We start from the raw sequence: 24938 nt of genomic DNA, 5'->3' as shown, positions 1-24938 counted from the left end.
TGTTTTGTTTTGTTTTTTCTAAATGAATAAGAAGAATGTGTAAAGGAATTTCCCTTGTTAATTTATGAAATGTTTATAATTACCTGAAGAAGAAATATTTTCTCCAATGTTTATGTATTATATATGCATATGTGTTTCCTTGTCCTTTTGAATAATGCAACAGATAAAAAACAACCACTCAGAGAGTATACAATTTGAAACTCAAAAATGATGAAAACAACAAATACGTAACTGTACGGTCTGAACAACTAACGCAATTTTATTTAACTATAATCATGTGAATACCAAACACACTATTCTAAATGGCTAAACTTTATTCAACAGTCTTTAAAAAGCCAACAAATGTACCCTAAAGAAGTTCCTAGCACATAGTGGAAGAGCAAAACTAAACTCTGAATTTGCCATTTATATCTTTAGATTCCAGTAGATATTGGGACTCCTCTGCCTCTCCTCAAAGGAAAATTGTGTTTCTTCTCTTTTCTTTCATTTACTTGCATGGACACTGAAGTTACCAAAAGGGGGTGCTCCAAAGACTGGGTGAAAGCAAACGAGTAGCCAAAATAATAATAATAGATACATGAAGAGTGAAAGCATATATAAATAAAAATCTTCCAGGGATAATTTTTTCCTCAAGTTCAATACAGCAAAAGATTCCCTATAAAAGAAGCAAACAGCCACCTTGAAACTTAATTACATTTCAAAGTAATGCAGTTACACAAAAGGAACATTTTTGTTCAATAGTTTGCCTACCAGGTGGCATTTCTAAATACAGTAACCTAAAACCTTCTGTTTGTTCTATAAATAAACAAAGATGAAAGGAATAGCAACCATAGCTAAGCATTTAAATCAGTAGAAATAAAAGAGCACTCTGATTAGGCCTGGAAGAATCTGGTACATTCTAATAATGATCTTGATCTGGGAAGGCCCAAGGTCTAGATGAAACCAGAATCCTAACCTTCAGATATCTCCCCTGCTTACCTACCTGCTTAGACTGGTGCTCATCCAGCCAGAAGAGCAAACCAGAAACTTGCACCATAGAAAACCTGAACACAGGGACCTCTAATAGGTAGAGGCTCTACAAGGTTACCAGGTCCATGGGTGGTGTGCACAGTCCGCACCTGACTACCAAGCTAAAGATTGGTGGCTTAGACCCACTGGGCAGCACTGTGGAAGAAAGACTTTGTGATCTGCTTCTGTCAAGATTACAGCCAAGAAAACCCTATGCAGTAGTTCTACTTGGTAACGCATGGGTAAGTTTGGGGTTTTTTGTTTTGTTTTGTTTTTAGTTTAAAGGGCTAAAGTCCAAACTCTTTAGAATTTTTTTTTTTTTTAAATTGCTGGAACATGCCTTTACCTAATTTTTGTGGGCACTGGGTTTTTTTTTTAATGACTGACTGTCAGTGTGACTTTGAGCCAAATGACTTGCCTCTCTGAGTCTCATTGGTAGTAATAATAAAAGCAGATCATAATAGTAAGGAGAAATAGTATAGTTTGTGGGAGTTTACTTATGACAATCCTTGGCACGTAGTAAATCCCAGTGAAGCTCAGATGCTTATTATTCTTATGATCAACAATAATAACAGTTAATTAAATAATCATTTTTCTGGGTTTTTTGCTGCCTCAAAAGGACGGGACAGTGTACAGCAAGGTGTCCTGCCAGTAAATGGCATTCTAAAAGCAGAACTCACAACCTACCTGGCACATCTCCAAGGGGCTCCACTGGCAGCAGCACCCTCTTCTCACTTGGCTGTGAAAGTAATCCAGAGCCCACGTGGGGACGGCAGACCTAGAGACAGAGAGTGTTTTGAGAGTTGGTTGCCAGAGCATAGCCCACCTACCCTGTACTCCTCAATGACTTCACTCAGTACTCTCAGCCACAGATCTGTAGGCTTTGGAGAAATGACACATTTAGAGAAAGGACATATAGTTAACATTCTGATTAACTAGTGGCCTGTAAGGCCATTCCCATGGACAGTTATTGGTACAACAGTGTGAAAGCATATAGCCTTTCTTGGCTACTGATCCATGATAATAAGCAGTCATCCAGCAGGGCGTCGGGAACAGGGTGGTCACCTTGAACAAATAAAAGATAAATTGTAATTACTTAAATATAATGCAGGCTACATTGAACCAAAGGCTGATGTTTAATGGCACTTAAAGTTCTGCTGGGTTGTTTCTCTCAGTTTTGCATAAGGAAAGAGCTACCTGCTAGGACAAGGACCCTCAACGTTAAACGTTGCTCATGGTTAGGCCTTGATACAGAAAGTAATTCCTATTTATAATCCACTTCCAAACTAAATTGTTCAAATAGTAGATGCAAGGCTGTACTTCTTGGATCCAGTTACTCTGGTTATTGGTGAATAGACTGAAATTAGAGAAGTTACTCATTGTCAAGGATCTGGGCTGTGGCCAAAGTATGTTTGTGGCCAAAGCAAAGTTGTGGTCAAGGGGGTGGCTGTGACAGCATGGAAAATTTCATAGTCTGAGATCAGAGGATCTGGATTAAAGATTTTAAATCAATGTGAAAATGTGGGTAACTGTACCAAACAAGATTATTATAAAAATTAAATTAGATTTGCTTTGTAAGCTATTTCTTAAAACTACACCAAGAAATGTTCTTATTACTGGGTTATCTTACCCTGTACATAAAAAGCTGCAAAGATCCTGTACATGTCTCAACTCGGAAGGTAAAACAGGTTTATATATCTGTTAAATTCGAAACACAATAATAACACCAACACAACACAAAATGAAAAGATAATCTTGAATTTCAAGATTGCAGTTAAAAACCTTACAGTAAAAGTCTGGCATATAGATATAACTATTTCGAGGCTGACACTTGTTGATTCATCAAAGCCTCGATACAGCGACAACTAAGACTTGATCCCAAAGAATTTAAGGTGACACAGAGCCAGAGCCGCGCCTGTCCCACCGCGCATGCGAGTTCCTAGGCGCGCCCCCGCGAGGCGTCTACGTGCTGCGTGCGCGGGCCCGCGGGACGGAGGAGGGGCGGGGCCCGCGGGACGGCGGGAGGCGGGGCCCACGGGAAGACAGGGGGCGGGGCCTGCGGGACGACAGGGGCGGGGCCCGCGCGACGACAGGGGCGGGACGCCAGGGGCGGGGCCCGCGGGACGACAGAGGCGGGGCGACATGGGGCGGGGCCCACGGGACGACAGGGGCGGGGCCCGCGGGACGACAGGGGCGGGGCGACATGGGGCGGGGCCCACGGGACGACAGGGGCGGGGCCCGCGGGACGACAGCGGCGGGGCGACATGGGGCGGGGCCCGCAGGACGACGGGGGCGGGGCCAGCGTGGTTCTCCAGGCGGCAGCAGGGATGGCGTCCGGTTCCGTTCGCCTGCGGCGGTGTGTGGTGTCGCCGGCTGGGAGGCACAGCGCCTCTCTGATCTTCCTGCATGGCTCAGGTGGACTGCAGTTCTACGTCCTGGTTTCCCGCACCCCGGGGAACGGCCGCCCCTCCGTGCCCCCCGTGCTGGCCCAGCGGCGAGGCGCCGGGCCCTGGGCCGCAGGGAAGGGCTCCGAGACGCGGCGGTCCCCTAGCCCCGCAGCTGTGCCCACGCGGCCCGCTGTCCTGCCGGCCCCCTTGTCTCCCCGTTTCTGTCTTCCCGTCACTGGCCCACCGTCCTCGCTTCCGGCCCCTGTCCCCGGCCACTCCCTGCCACCCTCCACCGCTCCAGGCTCCCCAGGGCAACCCTTACTCCCCCCAGCCCTCTCCCCTAAATTTAAACAGGGCAAGTTAGTAAGGTAAGTCTACCAGAAGCAAATAAATCATTTAGTACTTTTCAGAGTAGTTTTCAGCCGCATTGCATTATCTGTCGTTGCTTTCTTTCTCCAGTCTGTTATGCTAATATGAATAATGGAGATTCACAGATAGCTTAACTAACGTTTTTTAAACATCTCCTTTTTGTGAGGCCCCGCTTCAGGGCCAGAGTGCCTTCTACCTTTCCTCTCTTGTTTCCCCTTCTTTCTTTCTCCCTCCCTCATAAAGCCTTCAAGTTGCGACCCCATGTGCACAGAGGAGAACTAACTGCTCCATAGGGTTTTCGGGGCTGTGACCTTTCAGAAACATCACCAGGCCTGTCTTCAGAGGAGCTTCTGGATGGGTTGAACCGCCAATCTTTTGTCCAGTAGTCCAGCACTTAGCCATTTCCAGGGCAGGAGCCCTGTGGGCCAGGTCATCGCAGTGGGTAAAGCGATGGACTGCTGACTGAAAGGTTGGCGGTTCGAGATCACCAGCAGCTCCGTGGGAGAAGGATGTGGCAGTCTGTTTCTGTAGAGGTTACAGCCTTGGAAACCTTGTGGGGCAGTTCTCCTCTGACCTTTACGGTCACAACAAGTCGGAATCGACTGGACGGCAGGCGGCTTGGTTTTTGGTTTATTCTTCCACTGCCTGTCCTCAGTCATCTGTGATTACTGATGTCTGTCTTCCCCACTGGATTGTGAGCTCCTCAGGAGTAAGGACCCTTGTTTTAAGCTTCCATCCCTAGTGCTTGACCCCTGGTAAGCTCTTGGGAACTGTTTGTTGAAGGAATGAGATGCAGCTGGTGTCCTTAGAGGGCCTACCGAAAGTTAAAAACAATCCAGTTAGCTGTTGGAGTGAGCAGTGGATGGGAGATCACAAGATGGTGTATAATCTGCTGCCAAATGAATTGAAAAAAGAAAAAAAACCTGAAGCCAGGCATGAGTAAGACATTTGAAAGATGAAGACATTCTTAGATTTTATGGAGAAAGTGGTCTTTGGGCTGAGAGCTGTGTAGACGTGGAAATTGGAAAAATGCAGTGGTTATGGATTGCATTGTGTCCCCCCAAGATGTGTGTCAATTTGGCTAGGCCATGGTTCCCAGTACTGTGTGCCTGTCCACCATTTTATCATCTGATGTGATTTTTCTTATGTGTTGTAAATCATGCCTCTATGATGTTAGTGAGGCTGGATTAGAGGCAGTTGTGTTAATAAGGCAAGACTCAATCTAAGATTAGGTTGTATCTTGAGTCAATCTCTTTTGAGATATAAAAGGGAGAAGCAAGCAGAGAGAAAAGGGACCTCACACCACCAAGAAAGCAGTGCCAGGTGCAGAGTGTGTCCCATGGAGCTGGGGTCCCTGTGCTGAGAATCTGCTAGACAAGGGGAAGATTGATGACAAAGACCCTCCCCCAGAGCTGACAGAGAAAGCAAGCCTTCTCCTGGAGCTGGCACCCTGAATTCAGACCTCTAACCCCCTAAACTGTGAGGGGATAAATTTCTCATTGTTAAAGCACCCACTTATAGTATTTCTGTTATAGGAGCATTAGATGCCTAGACATACAGGAAGGAGACCTGGCAGTGGGCAATTCTGAGAGGTGTTATTCTGCTAACTTTGAAAATGAGGCTCAGATGGGTTGAACAGGTTGTCCAAGATTACTGGGCTGTTATTGTGAGTAGTGGTGGAATCGGGATTTGAACCCAGATTTGTCTGACTCCAAAATCAGTGCTCTGGAGAGGCTAAGTGAAAAAAACCTGAACTAGGATTTGCTATTTTGGGAATAGGGAAGAAGATAACCAAAGATATTTAAAAGGCAGGACTTTGTGACTGGTAAAATATATTTAGAAGGTGGACTGTCCAACATGACAGCCGTGCTTTACAACTGGGAGACGGGTGGCACTATTCCATTCCCCAAGGTATCTAGATTTTTCATTTATAAGCACCTAGAAACTCCCAAATATCACACCCCTTCTCCCTGGGTGGTGAAAACAGTTAAGCTCTTGGCTACTAACTGCAAGGTTAGCAGTTTGAATCCACCCAGAGGGGCCTCAGAAGAAAGGCCTGGCGATCTGCTTCTGGACAGCGACAGCCGTTGAAAACCTCGTGGACTGCAGCTCTCCTCCAAACCACATGGGCTGCCATGAATCAGAACCAGCTCAGGGGCAGCCGGTTGGTTGTTGTAGTTTTCTCATAAATAATTTGTTGTGTCTTTTGGAAGAATTCCTAGACTTTTGTTCTTTCTCTGGGCCACTTTGCTGGAAGTAACTGTCCTTATTTTTTTCAATTTATAACCTCTCACTGTATGTCCTTGAAGCCCAGAGTTATACATTGTATGAGTGTGTGTGTGTGTATATGTAGCGTGTTTGTATCTATATTTATTCCCTTGTACTTTGAAGAAAGAATTTACCTAAAGAATTCTGCCAAATGTGCAAATATAATGCTATTCCAGTTTATTTCAGTCACAGTTGAAATAAATACTACTCTATTGGCGTTGAACTTTATCACCCAGGTTTGCACTAATGATTGCACATTGGGCTTTGTGGTTGTGGTTGTGCTATAGGAGACCATTGGCTTCTGGTTAATCAGAATATGGACAAAAAAATTATAACTGTTACCATAGTCTTGGAATAAAGTGCTAGGCTTTATAAAGTGGGCTTTATGAATGGATCGTTTTTGTTTTTGTTTTTTTAGCACTGATCTTACTTTCCAAGGTTGAAGAAGTGTGTTTAGAGACAGATTTTGTTTTTCAGAAAATTTTAAAGGTCGAGATTCTCATCTAGGATGTAGTAGCCGTAGAAGAATATGGAATACAAGCTCTAGCCAACTTAATTCAAGCCTTTACTGCCACTAAAAAAAAAAAAAAAAAAAAGCCTTCTTTTAGGATGGTAGTAATATGCCATAGTTTAATTGGCTTTGTTTAACCTCCCAGATTAGATTAATTCCCTGTTGCATGCTTCCTTATGGTAGAGGAACCATAGGAACCATATGGTTCTCCTCCCAGGGTAGTCATCATACTTGTAATGATCTAATTTAATGTCTGTATTCTACTCTGTAAGGTTCATGAAGGCCCAAGCCATGCATGTCTTGATGGCGTTCTGCCCAGCGTCTTGTGTAGTCCCTGGCGTACAGTAAGTCTCAGCAAGTTGTCTGAGTTAGCTGTTGCTAAAGGCACCAGTAACCTCTGTGTCACTAAACGTCATGGACATTTTTCAGTCTTCGCATTAGACTTGTCAGCGCCATTCATCGTTCTCCTTGAAACACCATCCTGGCCCTCTTTTCACCTCTGTTTGCCCCTTCTTTCTTTTGCAGATCATCCGCCTCTACCTGGCCATTAATGATAGAGTTCTTCAGACTTTGGCCTCTAGGCCCTCTTTGCACCCTATGTTTTTCTGCCCATGCAAGCTCACAAGTTCTATTTCAACCTATATACAGGTGACACAAATGTATGTCTTCAGTTTAGATCTCTCCTTTGAGCTCTAGACATGTTTATCCAACATTCATTCATTAATTCACTCAAGAAATTTAACCTATTAAGTAGCCACCATATGCAAGGCATGGGAGGAAGATGTGGCAGCCTGCTTCCATAGAGATTTACAGCCTTGAAAACCCTATGGGGTCGCTATGAGTCCAGTGGACTCAACAGCAGTGGGTTTTATATACCAAGGAGGGTGCTAGGCTCTGGGGATACAGTGATGAGTGAAACCTCCTGCATTCGTGGTGCTTACATTCTATTGGGGGAAATTCTTTAGTGGTGAATGCTATGTGGAAAAAAAAAAAGGATGAGGAGCATGGGTGGGGGGTTACAGTGTTAAATACGGTGACCATGGTGGCACTTACTGTGCAGGTGATACTTCAGCAGGTAAACTTCTGTGACTGAATCACGTGTGTTTGGGTTAGACTCTTCAGGCAGGGGAGAAGCCAGAGCAAAGGCCTCGAGGTGGGTTCCAAGTGGCGTGCACAAGGACCAGCATTAAGCCAGTGTGCTTGGAGTCCGACCAGGGAGAGGAGCAGAGACCCTGAGGGCGCTGGGGTCCAGGCGGTGTAGGGCAGGGTCGGCAGACTTTCTCCTTAAAGGGCTGCATAGTCATCTTTTTAGGATTTGTGAGCCATTCTCTGTTCCCTAGTATTCTCTTCCCTCCCCTCCCTCTCAGTTCCCTTTTCCTTCATTTCCCTTTTTTTCTTTCTTTTTTGTTTCATAACCTTTTTAAAATGTTAAAACCATTCCTAGCTTATGGCCTTAGGTTATGGCCTTAACTTAGGGCCTCGGGTTGGATTTTGCCTTTGGCTGGCCATGGTTTGCTCAAGCCCTGGTACCACACCTTGTACGCACTATGGGTACAAACCTGTTGCTTCAGGTGCTTCCTTTCTGAGCACCTAGCTGCCCTGGCTGAAATCCTAGTAGTCATCCTGTAAACCTTTCTCTCACGACTGACTCCTTATTAACTGATTTTTTGCCAATTTCTGTCCCTTTGACCTTTAAATGTTCCCTGTCCTCTCTACTCCACTGCTGCCAGCCTAGTTTAAGCAGCTGTCACCTGAACAGCAGCCTCCTGACTGATCGCCCTCATCTACTTTTATCCCCTTCAGTTCACTCTGTCTTCTCACAGCATCCAGTGTGACCCTGTAGAATCATGCCAGCTTTCTGCCTCCAGGGCTTCTCTGCTCTCAGGATTTGTCAGGCCCCTAAGATGTCTCCAGCCTGGTCTTCACTCACTGCTCCTCTTCTTGTTCTCTGCTTTTCCATTCTAAGAAGATGCCTTACTGGTCCCTCCTGTCAGGTATTTGCTGTTTCCCCTGCCTGAGGTACTCTGCGCTTCACTGCTCACCGTCCTTTAGACTGTAGCTCAAACTTTGTTGTTTGTCCGTTCAGCAGCTATCTATTGAATGCCCGTCTGTGTCATACCTGTTTAGGCACTAGGTGAGCAAATAACTCAGTGGATAAAGCAGGTGTAAAGAACCTTACCTTGTGGAGCTTATATTCTAGTGAAGTTTTCCCTCAACTACTTTACTACACCCACTCTGCTGATAAAAAACTCTCGCAGCACCACGTATCTCATCTTTGCACTGCAGCAACTCTGCTGATAAAAACCCTTGCAGCAGCACGTGCCTCATCTTTGCAGTGGTTCCATTTGCCCGTACGTTTATTTATGTGATTGTTTGGTTAATGTCCACTTCTCTTCGTAAGGTACACACTCTATCAGAGTAGGAACTGTCTTTCCCTCCCCTTCCCTCCATCTTTACCCCTTAGGAATGAGCCCAGTACTTGGCACATAGTAGGCATACAGTAAATATTTTTTGAATTGATGTCTTAATGAATTCATTGATTAGAAAATTAAAGTTGTTACCTTTAAAATTTCCTAATTCATAAGATGAAATCTTTGATTTCCTTACATTCTTTGTGCAAATATACATAATAGTAATTCTTGGGTGAACCGTGGCTAGTTTTCTGGCAGCCTTTGGGTAGATAGTCATTGTTTTAGGTAATGTAAACATGTTATCAAAATAAAATTCTAATTTCATCAAGTTAAAAATACAAGTACACTGAATACTCCTTTTGAAAGATTGTTACTGTTTTAACCAAGCAAATTGTTTTAGAAATTCTTTTAGGTTGCTCCAATGTCAGAAGTTAACAAACACTTTAGGAATTTATTATTTTTAAAAGTAAGATAAGAAATGACAATGTTTTAGATCATGTATAGACTTTTTTTATTTAGAAAAAAATCCATTCAGTAATTTTAACTTTGTTTACTTATTCCTATTATATCTTTTAAACAAATGGGGAGTCTTAAGATGTAAGCTTAAACAAGGTCTTCAAAGTGATCAGTGGAGAAGCCGGGAGTAAAATAACCAAAATTATTACTATCTATTAATGTCCAGTCAATTAATTTATGTTGATAAATTGATTTTTTGTACAGTTATTTTTATACATGAAAATTTTTTTATCTTTTGGTCCAGCCTCTGAGTGACCTGAAAATTATCTTCTGCTTTTGAATGGACTGTATTATCAAAATATTTTTCTTACTCTAGAATTTGTGATTCACCAGGTGACACTGGACAAGGATTGAGAACGTGGATCAAGCAAGTTCTAACTCAAGATTTAGCATTCCAACACATAAAAGTTATTTATCCAACAGCTCCTTTCAGGTATGAAATAATTTTTCTCACTGCTTAATATAACTCTGCAACATAAAATGTGTATAAATAGAAATGCCATCTAGATGTGGAAAATACATTTTTACTTATTATTTTTTTTAGAAATTTGCTATTCAAGCTTAAATGTTACATAATTTCTACTCTCCTTTTTTGTTTGTTTTCCAAAATGTCATAGAAATTACCTCAAGTTCTTTAGGCTTAATCCTGTACTTAAAATATTTTAAATTGGGGTCATTTTTTTTAGAAGGTATTCTTTTTTGCAGTCACACTATTGGGTTAAATTCTGCAGGTGAGTAATTTATTCACCCTGTGTAAAATATCTCCTGAAGCTCTTAAGCCACGTCCCAAACACAACCCACAGGGTTCTTCTTCCTCCAGTCCTGCAGATAACTCATCTTCCAAATTCTCTTCTTCCCCTTATTCTTCCCCAAGAGGAGATTTAGCAGTTCCAATGAACATAATCTTTCTAGTAATTTAGTTAAGCCAGAGTTCGTGATTTATGAAAAGGGTCTTATGGTATTCTTTCTACACTTAAGAAGATCCCTGAGAAATAATGTTATGCTTGCTGAATCAGCAAACAGAATAAGGATATGGAGCTGACCACTGAGTAAATATTTTAGAGTATATAACCTGGAGATGTGTTTATATTATTAACAATATTCACAGTAATAAGACTGATACAGTTTTGAAGTCAAACTCCTTTTTAAAATGATTACATTAACATCCTTGCAGGCTTTTATTCTGTTTGATGTTTGCAGATCTTTTTTGTTGAAGCAAAAAAATGTGATGAGCTGTCCATCCCAATCTGATTTCTCAGCCTCTGTTCTAGCTTTAGTCTCTTTAAGCACACAGTATGCTTATGCGACATGCTCTACTTGGCGTTTCTATTAATTTACTATGAAGAAGAACTAGAACCAGAACTTCAAGGACTTTTTATATGTATTAATGTGATTTTATTTGCCTCAGCTGATAGGATTGAAGGAAATAAAATAAACTGATAATATAAGATTTAAGGTTCAAAAAAACGTACTATGTTAATATAATTTTAGAAGAGTGTAATAGCTGGGTAGTGCGGATAACACAGGAGCTGATAAGCAGAGGGTTGTTGTTATGCTGTAAACGGAGTGTCCTAGAAAATGTCGAAAGCTTATTTGCTGTTGCTTTTTCGGGGGGGGAAGTTGGGAGGAAGGAACACAGTGGTATTCCTATAGGGAAGGGAAGGATAAATACATTTCTCTGCTAGGTCATATGGAAGACCATTGGAAACATGACTCTAGGAATTAATATTTTTTGACTTCAGAATTTCATGCCATCATCAATTGTGATAATGAGTTCTAGACCTGTGTTTCTCAAACTTTGGGCCAGAAATATTTCAGATAACGTAAAAATCTTCATGTGCTCTAAACATTATTTGTGGGTGCTGCTTTAATTTAGTTAAGCATACATTTTAAATCTTAGTTAAAATTTTAAATTAGTTAAATTAAAATGTTTCATTGAATTCATGGTAGCTTTTTGTTATTATATGAGTGTATAGCCCATAGCTAGTTGGATAGATGAATAGACATTTTAGGTCATGCTGCCCAATAAAAATATAATATAAGCCACATATATAATGTTACATTTTCTAAGAGCCGCGTTAAAAAAAGAAAGAAGAGAAACAGGTGAAGTGATTTGAATAGTATATTTTATTGAACTCAACATATCCAATATATTCTTTCAACATGTAATTGATATAAAATTACTAATAAGATAGTTTGCAATATTTACTCATATGAAACCTTTCAAGTCTGGTATGTAGTTTACATATACAGCACGTCTCGATTTGGATGCTATTTAATTAATTAATTAACTTTAAATAAAATACAAAATCCTGTTGTTCGGAAGCACTAGCTACATGTTAGTCATGCGTGGCTGGGGCTACTGTTTGGTCAGTATCGATTCAGATCTTAAATAAGCATTTCCGTAACGAGTGCGTTGGGAGCCAGTTTTTTAGATGAAATTATCATTGTTGCTTAAGTATTTCATGACTCATTATTCTTGTAAGATTTTTGTTTTGTTCTTGAAGTGAGAAGAAGCTTTAAATCATTGGTTTTTAACCAGGATCATTTTCAGTTTATGTTACAGGGGACATATGACAATGTCTGCAAACATTTTTAGTTGTCATAACTAGCAGGTGGAGAGCGGGGATGGTAGCAGCTATTTGCTTCTAGACAGTAGAGGCCAAGGATGATGCTAAACATTCAACAGTGCACGAGGCAGCCCCCCACAACAAAGAATTATCCAGCCCAAAATGCTGATGGTGCCAGGGTTGAGAAGTCTTGCTTTAGATTATACCTCCAAAAACCAAAACCAAACCTCTCACCATCTAGTCGATTCAGCTCACGGTGAGCCCGTGTATTTCAGAGTACAACTGCATTTCATAGGCATGTCAAGACTGACCTTTCAGAAGCAGGCCACCAGGCCTTTCTTCCGAGGTACCTCTAGGTGGGTTCATACTGCCAACCTATCCAGTAGTCGAGCGCTGAAGCATCTGCGACGCCCAGGTACTCCTCTGATCACACCTCCGTCCCATGCATATTAGGTGATGAGTGTTTTGCTTCTATTAGGGGAAAAAATGTTACAGTGTTTACTGGTCACCTGTCCATGTTTTAGAAAGACTAAGATCTGAAGTAATAAAAGTATGAATGGCACCAGTGTCTTAGAGTCAGGACAAAATAAGTTGAGATTGCACCTAAAAACAGGTCTTTATGTACTAGGCTTTATTTTTAGACTTAATTACTCTAGGTTAGAAGCATTAAAAGCAGAAGTTCACTTTCTTTCAAAGGTCTTTCTACTCTCAAAATTAGCCTTTCAAGCGTGGAGTTGTAAAGTTTTATTTCCCTACTTTAACTGGTTCTAATGATTCCTAAAATGAAAAACAAAAATACCTCATAATTTAATACAATTTGCAATTACCTATCTGGGAATGCCATGGCTTTTCAAGTAGTCAGAGGTATTTTATTTTAATTTTGTTTTGGTTTGCTTTATTTATTTTATCACAAATAGAATTTAAATTGTGGGCTTACGCTTAAGATCCTATCCTTGATAAGAGCCATTAAATTAAACAGTGAAATAAAACAGATGTGTTTAAGGACAGTAATGCTGGCTACAATTTGCTACTAATATACAAACAAAGTTTGGAAAAATATGCTTGTTGGTTTCAAATCTAAGTACCAGAAGCCTCAACTGACTCAGCAATGTTATTTTGTGTTAAATATCCAGCGAGGTGTACTTTCTGCAGCCCCACTGTATTTCCCTAGCCCTTTTTTCTTTCAGAGGGAAACCCTGGTGGCATAGTGGTTAAGAGCTACAGCTGCTAACCAAAAGGCCCGCAGTTCGAATCCCCCAGACGCTCCTTGGAAACCCTTTGGGGAAGTCCTACTCTGTCCTATAGGGTCGCTATGAGTAGAAATTGACTCGATGGCAACGGGTTTGGTTTGTTTTTGGTTTTCCTTCAGAAATCAAATATCATTGATGAAGGATGACCGATAGCTGTAAAACTTTTGACTTAACGTTTTTTAAATGTCCTAAGGGATCTTTATCTTATGAACAGTGTAAAAAGTAAAACAGGTTTAACATTTTGTGATGTTGGAAAATCGTATTCAGGTTACCGTGACATCATTTTTTTGTTGTTGTTTTATGAGTAATGTCAAATCATGAAGTTTTAATTGCAAATTGCCTCTGAGTCTCAGAGCAATTACAAACTTCACTTTATGTATAATTTAAAATTACAATATCTGAAATATTTTAATTTTCAAATATAAACCACATTCTGTTGGCTGGGTGTTTCCCAATTTTGGTTCATCTTACATCTCATTGCAATTTTCGTACACGCTATTTTTGTAAAGTTTTAACATATTTTAAGATTATTATCTGTTACTCAAGTACATAAGCTTTGAAGGCACTGTGCTGAAGTAGTTAGCCACTAGGCTGAGTGTAACACTGTGTTTTTGCAAACTCAGACAATATTCTATTATACTTGTCATATTAGGGCTGGTAATAATACTTCCCTAGTTTTATGGTTAATTGGGTTTTATTTTAAATGTAACATAGTCTATATGTTTTCATATTTTTAGACCTAATCTCTTTTCCCACAAAGTATTGCTTATTGTGTTTTCCATTAAGTTATGTTTGATAGTTATGTATTATGAATTCTACTTACTACCTGGCCTCATTCAGATACACCTTTTCAGGGTGGTTCAATCAATTCAGCCCAAAAGCCCTTAAAAGTTAGAATTATTAGCAGTGACTTAATATACACAGGGTTAATAAAACTTGTCCTAGAGGAACAAAGTTTTACAAATCTTTTACGTTTTGGTAACACCATATTTTTACACAAATAATGCACGCCTTTTACATTTGTTTGCCAACCACTCCCCTCTGCCCACGTACTTTGTTGGCAAACAAATGTAGAAGGCACACGTTATTTGCATAAAAATACTGTCAATGTGAGCTTCAGCCATCACAAGTATTGAAAAAAATGAATGACCACCATTATGTTTCCCTATCCTTTTTTACCGTCTTCTTTTTTATTTAATTTTACAAACATGGGTTTATACCAAACATAAAATTATAAATTCTACTTTATTTTCACTTAACATTGTATTTTGATGATTTGACGGCTAAAGGTTTCTCATTGAATGGTCTTAGAAAACTGTTTTAATGGCTGTAGACATCCTTTGGAAACCCTGGTGGTGTAGTGGTTAGGTGCTACAGCTGCTAACCAAAAGATCCGCAGTTCAAATCCGCCAGGTGCTCCTTGGAAACTCTATGAGGCAGTTCTGTTCTGTCCTGTAAGTTGGAATCGACACAACGGCAGTGGGTTTGGTTTTTTTAGACACTCTTTAAATTTTTCTTGTTTTTTTTAAAAAAAAATTCTGTTGTAGACCATTTTAATTTTTATCCACAGTTATCAGTATGCATACCTATTTATCCTGTTTCTGATTTTTCTTCAGCAAAAATTCCTAGAATATAGTACCCTCAGACCTTAAAGTCAGTTCCTTTGAAATAGGGCATTAACTTTTCCAAATTATTTTCCAGAAATGGAAAGCTTTACATTGTTACCAGAGTGTATCATTGCCTTCATTTCCTTGAACGCTTAATAGCATCAATTTATCTTGAAAAATTATCAGAGACCCTCTAAGGGCTACCAGTTATCAGACAGCCCATGCCTTCAGCATTACCAACTAAATGACCACTGAATGGTGGAATTAGCATTTTATTAACTTAGTGTATTTATTTAAGTGAAAGAATAACGTAAATGTGTCATTTTTTTTCCTTGTACACTGATTCTAAAATATATTTTTCTTGATTATAAAATTAACTATTACCTTTAAAATGACACCCATTTTATAATTTAACAGTCTCTAAAATGTATAAGGCTAAGATGAAAAATACAGAAAAGTACCAAAACAGGTATAGACTGCTAATTTGTTGATCATTTATAAGCTTAGCTAATGGATGTGTGCTTTTGGAAATATACATGTAGTCTCATTTATGTTATATTTACAAATTTTGTGGTGCCACTTACATTTGTGTGCCATGTATTAATGAGAGTAAAGCATATGTAATATATAGCCAGTAATAATGTGTAAATGATAAATTCACTTGTTACCTCTCCACAACTACTGTGAACCAACAATCTGGAGTGTACGGAACAATGTGGAATCTTTCAGGAACCAATATTTCAATTAAAGAGGAAAAGTGAAGACTTTTAGAACTATGTCATCTCATTCTTAGTAAAAATAAAATAGGAAAGGCCATTAATGAAAAATGTGCCAATTCTGCATTTTCACATAAAATGAACACATTGAACTAGACCTCTAAAGTCCTTTGCAGTCATTAACTTTGTATTCAGGAACCCTTCCTACTTTATCCAGATGGGTGGAATAAGAACCAGTAAAGTAATACCAAACTCATCTTTTTTCTGCTATACTCGTTTGACCAATAGGTCAAGGAAATGCCCAAGACGTGATATTGTTTGGTAGGATATTTGAAGCTATATGGAATTAGTGTAGTAGAGTGAATAAGAACACAGTCTTTGAATCGAGTAGACCTTTATTTGAATCTTGATTTTTCTATTTACTGCTGTAAGATATTGAGCAAGGCATTGCACCTCTCTAAGGGTCTTAATTTCCTAAACTGTACAATGGAAGCACTAATTGTATTTACCTCAAAAACTTGTTGTGAGAATTAAATATATAATGTACAAAAAGCCCTCTGCATCCTGTCTGATGTAAACACCCGATAAATGCCCGTTGTCTGCAACCATAAAGATGACACCCTAGAAAACCTTACGGAGTGGTCCTACTCTAACAGGGTCACCATGAGCTGGAACCAACTTGATGTCAATGATTTTTGTTAGTTTGCCTATTTGTTTTTTTAGGATGTCATTTAGGCAGAATGTAGAAATATTACCCAAGGAATTAATCACTGGTAATCTTAAATTTTCCAGAGCTACGTTTTGGAGTTGCCTTCTCAAGCACCATTTTGTTCAGTATTTTTATTCTTATATAGACTTTTCAAATTTCCAGATGATGAAACTAAGAAATCCAGTGAATATGCCGTATGAGAAAATGGAGACCCAAAACGATCCAATAGCCTGGTGTGGGATCAGCAGCTTATGGCCCCGGGGGTAAAATATGGTTTACCATCTATTTTTATAAATAACGTTTCACTGGAATGTAGGCACACTCTTTTTTTTACATTTTATGTGTGGCTGCTTTTGTGTTACAAAGGTAAAGCCGAGCAGTTGCCACAGACTGTCCATCCATAAAGTCTAAAATATTTGTTCTGTGGCCGTTTACAGAAAAAGTTTGCTAACACCTGGTCTAGAGTGGTAGCTTTCAAACTTTTTGAACTCCATCTCACAGTGGGAAATATATTTTACTTAGTGACCTTCTATATGCATTTCAGGGATGAAAATATTACAAATGTCTGAGTGTGGAGTTGCCAGATTTCTCAAATAAAAATACAATGTTTGGTAATGGTTTTTAGGTGCTGTCGACTCTGTGCAGACTCATGACAACCCTGTGCACAACAGAATGAAACAGTTCCCAGTCCCCATCCTCACAATCATTACTATGTTTTGAGCCCATTGTTGCAGCCACTGTGTTAATCTGTCTTGTTGAGGGTCTTCCTCTTTTTTCCCTTTTCTACCTTACCAAGCATGAAGTCCTTCTCCAGGGACTGGTCCCTCCTGATAACATGTCCAAACTACATGAGACGAAGTCTCTCCATCCTTACTTCTAAGGAACATTCTAGATGTACCTCTTCCAAGGCAGATTTGTTCATTCTTCTGGCAGTCCATGGTATGTATGTTCAGTATTCTTTACCAACATGATAATTCAAAGGCATTGGTTCTTCTTCAGTCTTCCATATTCATTGTCCATGTTTTGCTTGCCTATGAGGTGACTGAAAATATGATGGCTTGGGTCAGGCACACCTTAGTCTTCAAGGTGACATCTTTGCTTTACAACACTTTTAAAGAGGTCTTTGGCAGCATGTTTGCCCAGTTCAATATATAGTTTGATTTCTTGACTGCTGCTTCAGTAGATGTTGACTGTGGATTCAAGTAAAATGAAATCCTTGGCAGCTTCAGTCTTTTCTCTTTTTATCATGATATTGCTTATTGGTCCAGCTGTGAGGATTTTTATTTTCTTTATGTTGACATGTAACCCATACAGAAGGCTTTGATCTTCATAAGTAAGTGCTGCAAGTCCTCTTCACTTTCAGCAAAGTTGTGTCATCTGCATATCGCAGGTTGTTGATAAGTCTTCCTCCTGTCCCGGTGCTGCATTCTTCTCCGTACAGTCCACTTCCTTGGATTGTTTGCTCAGCATACAGATTGAATAAGTATGGTGAAAGGATACAACCCTGACACACACCTTCCCTGATTTTAAACCACGCAGTATCACCTTGTTCTGTTGAAACAACTACCTTTTGGTCTATGTACAGGTTCCTCATGAGCACAGTTAAGTGTTCTGGAATTGCCATTTTTTGCATTGTTATCCATAATTCGTAACAATCCACGCAGTCAGATGCCTTTGCGTAGTCAATAAAATACAGGTTAACATCTTTCTGGTATTTTCTGCTTTCAGCCAAGATCAATCTGACATCAGTAATGATATTTCTTGTTCCACGTCCTCTTCTGAATCTGGTTTGAATTTCTGGTGGTTCCTTCTTGAGGTACTGCTGCAGTCATTTTTGAATTATCTTCAGCAAAATATTACTTGCATGTGATAATAATATTGTTCAATAATTTCCACATTCTGTCAAATCACCTTTCATAGGAATGGGCACAAATATGGATCTCTCCCAGTTGATTGGCCAGGTGGCTGTCCAAATTTCTTAGTACAAATGAGTGAGCACTTCTTGTGTTGCATCGGTTTGCTGAAACATGTCAATTGGTATTCTGTCAATTCCTCGAGCCTTTTTTTTCACCAATGCCTTTAGTCCAGCTTGGACTTCTTCCTTCAGGACCGTTGGTTCCTAATCATATGCTGCTTCCTGAAATGGTTGAATGTCAACCAATTCTTTTTGGTGCAGTGACTGTGTACTCCTTTCATCTTTTGAAGCTTCCTGCGTTGTTCAGTATTTTGCCCATAGAATCCATCAGTCTTGCCACTCGAGCCTTAAATATTTCTTCAGTTCTTTCAGCTTGAGAAAAGCAGAGTGTGTTATTCCCTTCTCAGTTTCTAACTCCGGGTCTTTGCACATTTCATTATAATACTTTACTTTGTCTTCTCAAGCTGCCCTTTGAAATCTTCTGTTCAGCTATTTTACTGCATCATTTCTTCCATTCGTTTTAGCTACTCTGCATTCAAGAGCAAGTTTTCTCTTCTCACATCCATGTTGGTAATTTCTTTCTTTGCTGTCTTTTGAATAACCTTTTGCTTTCTTCATATATAATGTCCTTGCTGTCATTCCAGAACTTGTCTGACTGGCGATACAGAGCCTCTTCATCGTCTCGTTCCACAGATGTAGTCAATTTGATATATTCTATCTGTTGAGGCCCACCTGTATAGTGCCGTCTATGCTGTTGAACAAAGGTACTTGCAATGAATAAGTCACTGGTCTTGTAAAATTCTGTCACATGATCTTTGGTGTCATTTCTGTCACCAATGCCATATTTTCCAACTACTGATCCATCTTTGTTTCCAACTTTTGCATTCCAATCATCAGTATTATCAATGCATCTTGATTGCATGCTCGATCAACTTCAGACTGCAGAACTTGGTAAAAGTCTTTATCTTTGTCATTAGTGGTTCGTGGGTAAATTTGAGTAACAGTCATATTAACTGGTCTTCCTTGTAGGCGTATGGGTGTTATCCTATTACTGACTGCGTAGTGCTTTAGAATAGATCTTGAGATTTTGTTTGACGATGAATGTGATGCCATTCCTCTTCAATTTGTCATTCCTGGCATAGTAGACCACGTGATTGTCGATTCAAAATGACCAATTTCAGTCCATTTCAGCTCACTAATGCCTAGGGTATTGATAGGCGTTCTGTGTCATTTTTGACAACTTCCAATTTTCCTAGATTCATACTTTGTACATTTCATGTTCCCATTATTAATGGATATTTGCAGCTGTTCTCATTTTGAATCATGCCACATCAATAAATGAAGGTCCCAAAAGCTTTATTCCATCCACGTCATTAAGGTCGACTCTACTTTGAAGAGGCACTCTTCCCCAATTTTCTTTTGAGTACCTTCCAATGTCAGGCCCTCAACTTCTGGCACTGTGTCAGACAGTGTTTTGCTGCTGTTCGTAAGGTTTTCACTGGCCAATTTTTCACAAATAGACCACCAGACCCTTCTTCCTAGTCTGTCTTAGCCTGGAAACTCTGCTAAAACCTGTCCACCGTGGGTGACCTTCCTGGTCTTTGAAATACCAGTGCCATAGCTTCCAGCATCACAGCCACCTGGAAGCCACCACAGAATGACAAACTGACAGATGAGTGTAGACTTGGTAATGACTTATACTAAAAAAGTATTTGTTGTTTGTCTGAAATTAAAATTGAATTGGGTTTTCTGTATTTTATCTGACAATCCAACCTGATTGCCACTCCAAGAGAGTTTGATTTAATTGGTTTGGAGTGTAGCCAAGGCATTTTTTAAAGCTTCGTTGCTGATTCTACTGTGCAGCCAAAGTTGAGATCCACAGATCTGGCAATCACAGAAGCCTCCACTGGGACTTGTAGTGGGAACGTAGCAGCTCAATTTAAGGGAGATTCACAGAGCAGAGACGTGAGAAGTTGGGGAATCTAAAAGAAGGGTTTTAGAGAACATACAATGTGTTTTGTCTGGCGTTTTACATTTAACATACTGGCAGGATGTTTCATGGAGTAGCATCCAATTAGAAGGACTTTAAATTTTACAGCTTATTAGAAAATTGAAGTTTTAAACTGGAAGGCAATTGTTTTCAAACTATACTGTGCACAGTAAGAATCACCTGGCTAATGTATTAAATGCAGTTTCTTGGGTCATAGGCCCACAGATTTAATTGAGTGGGTCTGAGATTAAGCCCAGGAGTCTATATTTTAGTGAGTGCCACTTCTGATACAGGTTGATTCCAAGTGTCTACCAAGCCTTCATATCCAAATATACTGGCATGTTTGGGGGGTGGGGGGACCCAGAATTTTGGTTCCACCTCTGAATACTGAAATAGAATCTTTTGTGTGGTCCAGGAATCTTTGAAACTAGAAACTTCTCATGAAGCCATTCTGCATCAGCGTTTTAGAACTATTACATTGAAAAATACAGGCTAATTTGAAATGGATTTTTAAAAACATTTTTGCAGGACATAACTTTAAAATGTCTTCTGTTATGTGCTTGAGACAATTTTGTTTGAGATTTTAACTTCTAAGTTTTTTTTTTTTTTCTCTTCAGATTTATGTTTTAATTAAACATTGGCTGTTAACATTGGAGTTGTAGCAGCCAATGCAATACGTAAACTCTCTGCTACATACCTCCGCTTAGGTGAATCCTTGTACCCCTGTTGCCACTACAAATGTTTCCACTGAAGCTTTAAATTGGGGGAGATGATTATCACTCAATTTAAACCATGTAAAGATCAGTATTAGTGTACTAAAAAGCCCAAAAAAACTCATTGCCATCAAGTTGATTCCAACTTATAGTGACCGTATACATCAGAGTAGAGCTGCCCCATAGGGTTTCCAGGGAGTAGCTGGTGGATTCGAACTGTAGACCTTTTGGTTCGCAGCTGGAGCTCTTAACCACTGCGTCACTAGGGCTCCCTACTACAGCTACATATTTATTAAAAAAAAAAAAAAAAAAAGCTTTTTTTTTTTAGTTACACCCCTTGTATTTAATAATATTTTTGAAGGCTCTCAAATAGAGTTTGAGAGTATGTGTTCCTGGGGGATATTGGTTTGTAATTTTCTTTTTTTTTTTTTTCCGGTTATGCCTCTGTCAAGTTTTTGTACACCAGCCTGAAGGTTATGTTGGCATCTTCAAGTGTGTTAGGAAGTGTTCCCTGTGTTTTTTGGAAAGTTTGTTGATATTATTTTCTTTTTCAATCATTGATAAAATTCGCTAATGAAATTGTTTGGACCTGGATTTTTTTGAGTAAATTCAATTTCTTTACCAGAATCAGGATTATTCAGATTTTCAGTTTGTGAGTGTGTATCAGTTTTGAATGTTTGTGTTCTCACAGAATTTGTATCTTTTATATAATTTTTCAGATTTATTGCCATAAAGTCGTTCATGATATTTCCTTTCAGTGTTTTTAGGATTTATGTTGATGTCCTTTATTTCATTGTGGATATTAATAATTCGTGTTTTCTTCCCCTTTTTTAATTTTTTTGTTGCCAAGGTTTGATCAGTCTTTTCATAGAACTGACTTTTGACATTGTCATTTCACTTTTTTATTTGTCTGTTTTCTATTTCATTTATTTTTACTCTTTATCATTTCCTTCCCTCTACTTACATTTTAGGTTATAAATTCCATTCTAAGCACTGCTTTAGGTAAATTCCACTGATTTGCTCTTTTGTAATTTGTTTCTCATTCATATCAAAATATTTTCTAAATTCCCTCATGCTAATATTGTTATTCCTGTGTAACAAACCACCCCAAACAACAGTTTATTATGGTCACAAATTCTATGGGACAGGAATTCAGCAAGGGAACCGTAATGACTCTACAGTGTCTGGACCTCTGCTGGGAAAACTTGAAGTCTGGGGCGACTCCTGACAACTGGTAGGGACAGGAAGCATCTGTCTGGTAGTGATACTCACATGTCTGGTAGTTAATGCTAGAAACTAGATAGGGCCTTAGTTTGATTTTTGACTGGAACACTTACGTGAGACTTCACCGTGCCATGTCTTGGGCTTCCTGATTGCATGGAGGCTGGGTTTCAATAGTAAATGTCTTAAAGAGAACCAGGAGGAAGCTCTATTGCCTTTTAAGTGTAGCCTTGGGAGTTACACAGTGTTATTTCCTCTCTGGTCAGAAGATTGCTCAGATTCAAGGAGAGACTGTAACTTCTACCATCAGTTATTTAGAAGTATGTTGTTTAAATTTGAAATATTCGGAGTTATTCCAGATAGCTTATTGCTGTTGATTTCTAATTTCATTCCATCATTGTCAGAGAAAATATTGTATTTCAGTCTTTTGATACATATTAGAACTTGTTTTACAACCTAGCGTATGGTCTACCTTGGTGACTCTTTCATGTGCGTTTTTGTGTATAACAAAAAAAACAAAATGCAAAACAAACCCTTTGCCATCACATCGATTCCAACTCATAGCAACCCTGTAGGACAGAGAACTGCCCTATACGGTTTCCAAGGCTATAAATCTTTACAGAAACAAACTGTCATACCTTTCTCCTGCAGAGCATATGGTGGGCTTAAACCACCAACCTTTCAATAAGCAGCCAAGTGCTTAACCACTGCACCACCAGGACTCCTTTTTTTGTGTTTAGTATTCTATAAATATCAGCTAGTTCAAGGTGGTTGAGAGTAGTAATCAAATTTTCTAAGTTCTATCAGTTCAAAAAAAAAAAAAAACCCCAGTGCCATCGAGTCCATACCGACTCATAGCAACCCTACAGGACAGGGTAGAACTGCCCCGTTACTGAAGGATAAGTATTAAGTTCTCCTACTATGGTTATAGATTGTCATATTTCTTCCTTCAGTTCATCAGTTCTCTCTTCATGTATCTTTAAGCTCTATTATTTGGTGTATTCCTCCTCCTCGCTCATTGGCATGGTTAGGTTCCAAAGACAGGGCCATTACATGAAATTGGCATTACACAAGAGTTGGGGGCTGTACCCCGTCTTTGATACCAGTGTCCTCCTGTTTGTTCGACGCCCTTCGGGTGCCCCTGGTGCATCTTGTGATGCGTGTGGCACAGCAGGCCCCCCTTCCCCACCATGCTTTCCCCACCACCACGAAGTCCATGGTGGTTGGGTGTTGCCCACTGCCACCCGCCACCCCCTACCCACCACCCTGGGCAGGGACGCCACTTGTCCTGTCTACCCCAGCCCCACAGCCCCACGTGGCCCTTTTTCTCTCCCCCCTTTGCCACCTCCCTAGCATCTTTGGGCCCTCTCCCACCCTCCTGTTGCTCGCCCGTGACCTTTCGTCTTCCCACCTTTGCGGCCAGCCCTCCGTGGCTAGACTGAGACATCACTGCCATCACAGGCGAAGGCATCCCTCAGCCGATGACCACCATCCCTTGCGTGGCACTGTCGTTGCCAGGGCCTCTGGTATATAATTCAGGGTGGCCCGTGGAGGGTGCCCCTGGCCCAGCTGTGGCCCTATGTGGGGCCCAGAATGTTGGAAGTGCCACCTGAGAATTTTTTCAAAGTTGTTATAATGCAAAGTGTCAGAAAACGGCTGCTAACTGAAAGGTTAATGGTTCTAACACACCAGCCACTCCGTAGGAAGAAGATGTGGCAGTAGGCTTCCGTAAAGATTTACAGCCTTGGAAACCCTAAGAGGCAGCACTACACTGTCCTGCGGGGTTGCTGTGAGTTGGAATTGACTCAACAGCAGTGAGTTTGATTTTCTTTGTATTTATATGTTTGAGTTTAGATCACTGTTGGTGTTGTTATTGTTTTTTTCTCCCCCCCCATCCTCCTTTTCTGCCTTCTTTGAGATTATTTGAATATTTTGAATATTCTGTTTTAATTTATTCTTTTTTTCTCCTAGTTCCCCTCGTGATTACAATATACGCATCAAACCTTTCACTTTCTACTTAGCATTATTTTTCTTCCGCTTTAATTAAAAGACAGAATGCTTACAACCATATAGGTTCCTTACTCCCCCATTTTGTGTTATAGTTTTCATTTGTATTTCATCCACATACATTGAAAATTCCACCATTGTTAACAGCCTTTGCTTTCAACAGTAATGTATATTTTTAAGACCTTAAGAGGAGAACAACAGCCTATTATATTTTCTCATTCATGGCCTATTATAGCATATCAGTATGTTTTTATTAAGTTATGAATTACTGTTTTGGCTATACGGTATTCCTTTTCCTCAACTATATTTAATATTTAATAGATATTTTTAATCAGCTATGCTAGGTGCATGTTAAGTAAAATACAGCAGTTTGCTCACTGCGCTCATTTAAGTGGAAAATACTGCTTCATTTTTTTATTTTGTTAATTTGTACACTATATTTGAAGTACTCAATAAAGAATTTTATTTCTATGATGTATTTAATGGTATTTTCTGTAAAGACAATTGGAGATTTTCTTGTTTTGGGTTTACTCCTAGACTTTTCTTGTTTTGAGTTTACTACTAGAATTTCCATTTAAAAAAAGTAACAATTTTTAACAAGGCATTTATAATTTATATAATGATATAGTTTTTCTTAGTGTTTCGAAACATCCTGAAAGTAGTAAGACTTGTGTAATGTCTGTACTTTTTTATTCACTATTTTTCTCCCATAAAGTGCATGTTCGTGTTTTTTATTAAACATGCAGTCTAAAACGGACACGCTGTTTTTT

The 24938-nt window shown here is 39.7% G+C and overlaps 1 protein-coding gene across 1 annotated transcript in view; it reads left to right on the top strand.

The window, feature by feature from the left end:
- The first annotated feature begins 3293 nt into the window (after positions 1–3293).
- The window catches only part of LYPLAL1 (lysophospholipase like 1), a 39848-nt gene continuing 18203 nt past the window's right edge, over positions 3294–24938 (top strand). The window contains exons 1-2 of the mRNA XM_010599416.2: positions 3294–3423; positions 9804–9903. Coding sequence (XP_010597718.1) covers positions 3336–3423; positions 9804–9903 — 188 coding nt within the window. The 5' untranslated portion in view covers positions 3294–3335. The remainder of the gene's footprint in view (positions 3424–9803; positions 9904–24938) is intronic.

This window comes from Loxodonta africana, chromosome 25 (genome assembly GCF_030014295.1).
Source record: "Loxodonta africana isolate mLoxAfr1 chromosome 25, mLoxAfr1.hap2, whole genome shotgun sequence".
Lineage (NCBI taxonomy): Eukaryota > Metazoa > Chordata > Mammalia > Proboscidea > Elephantidae > Loxodonta > Loxodonta africana.
This window is presented reverse-complemented; position numbering and strand designations above follow the sequence as displayed.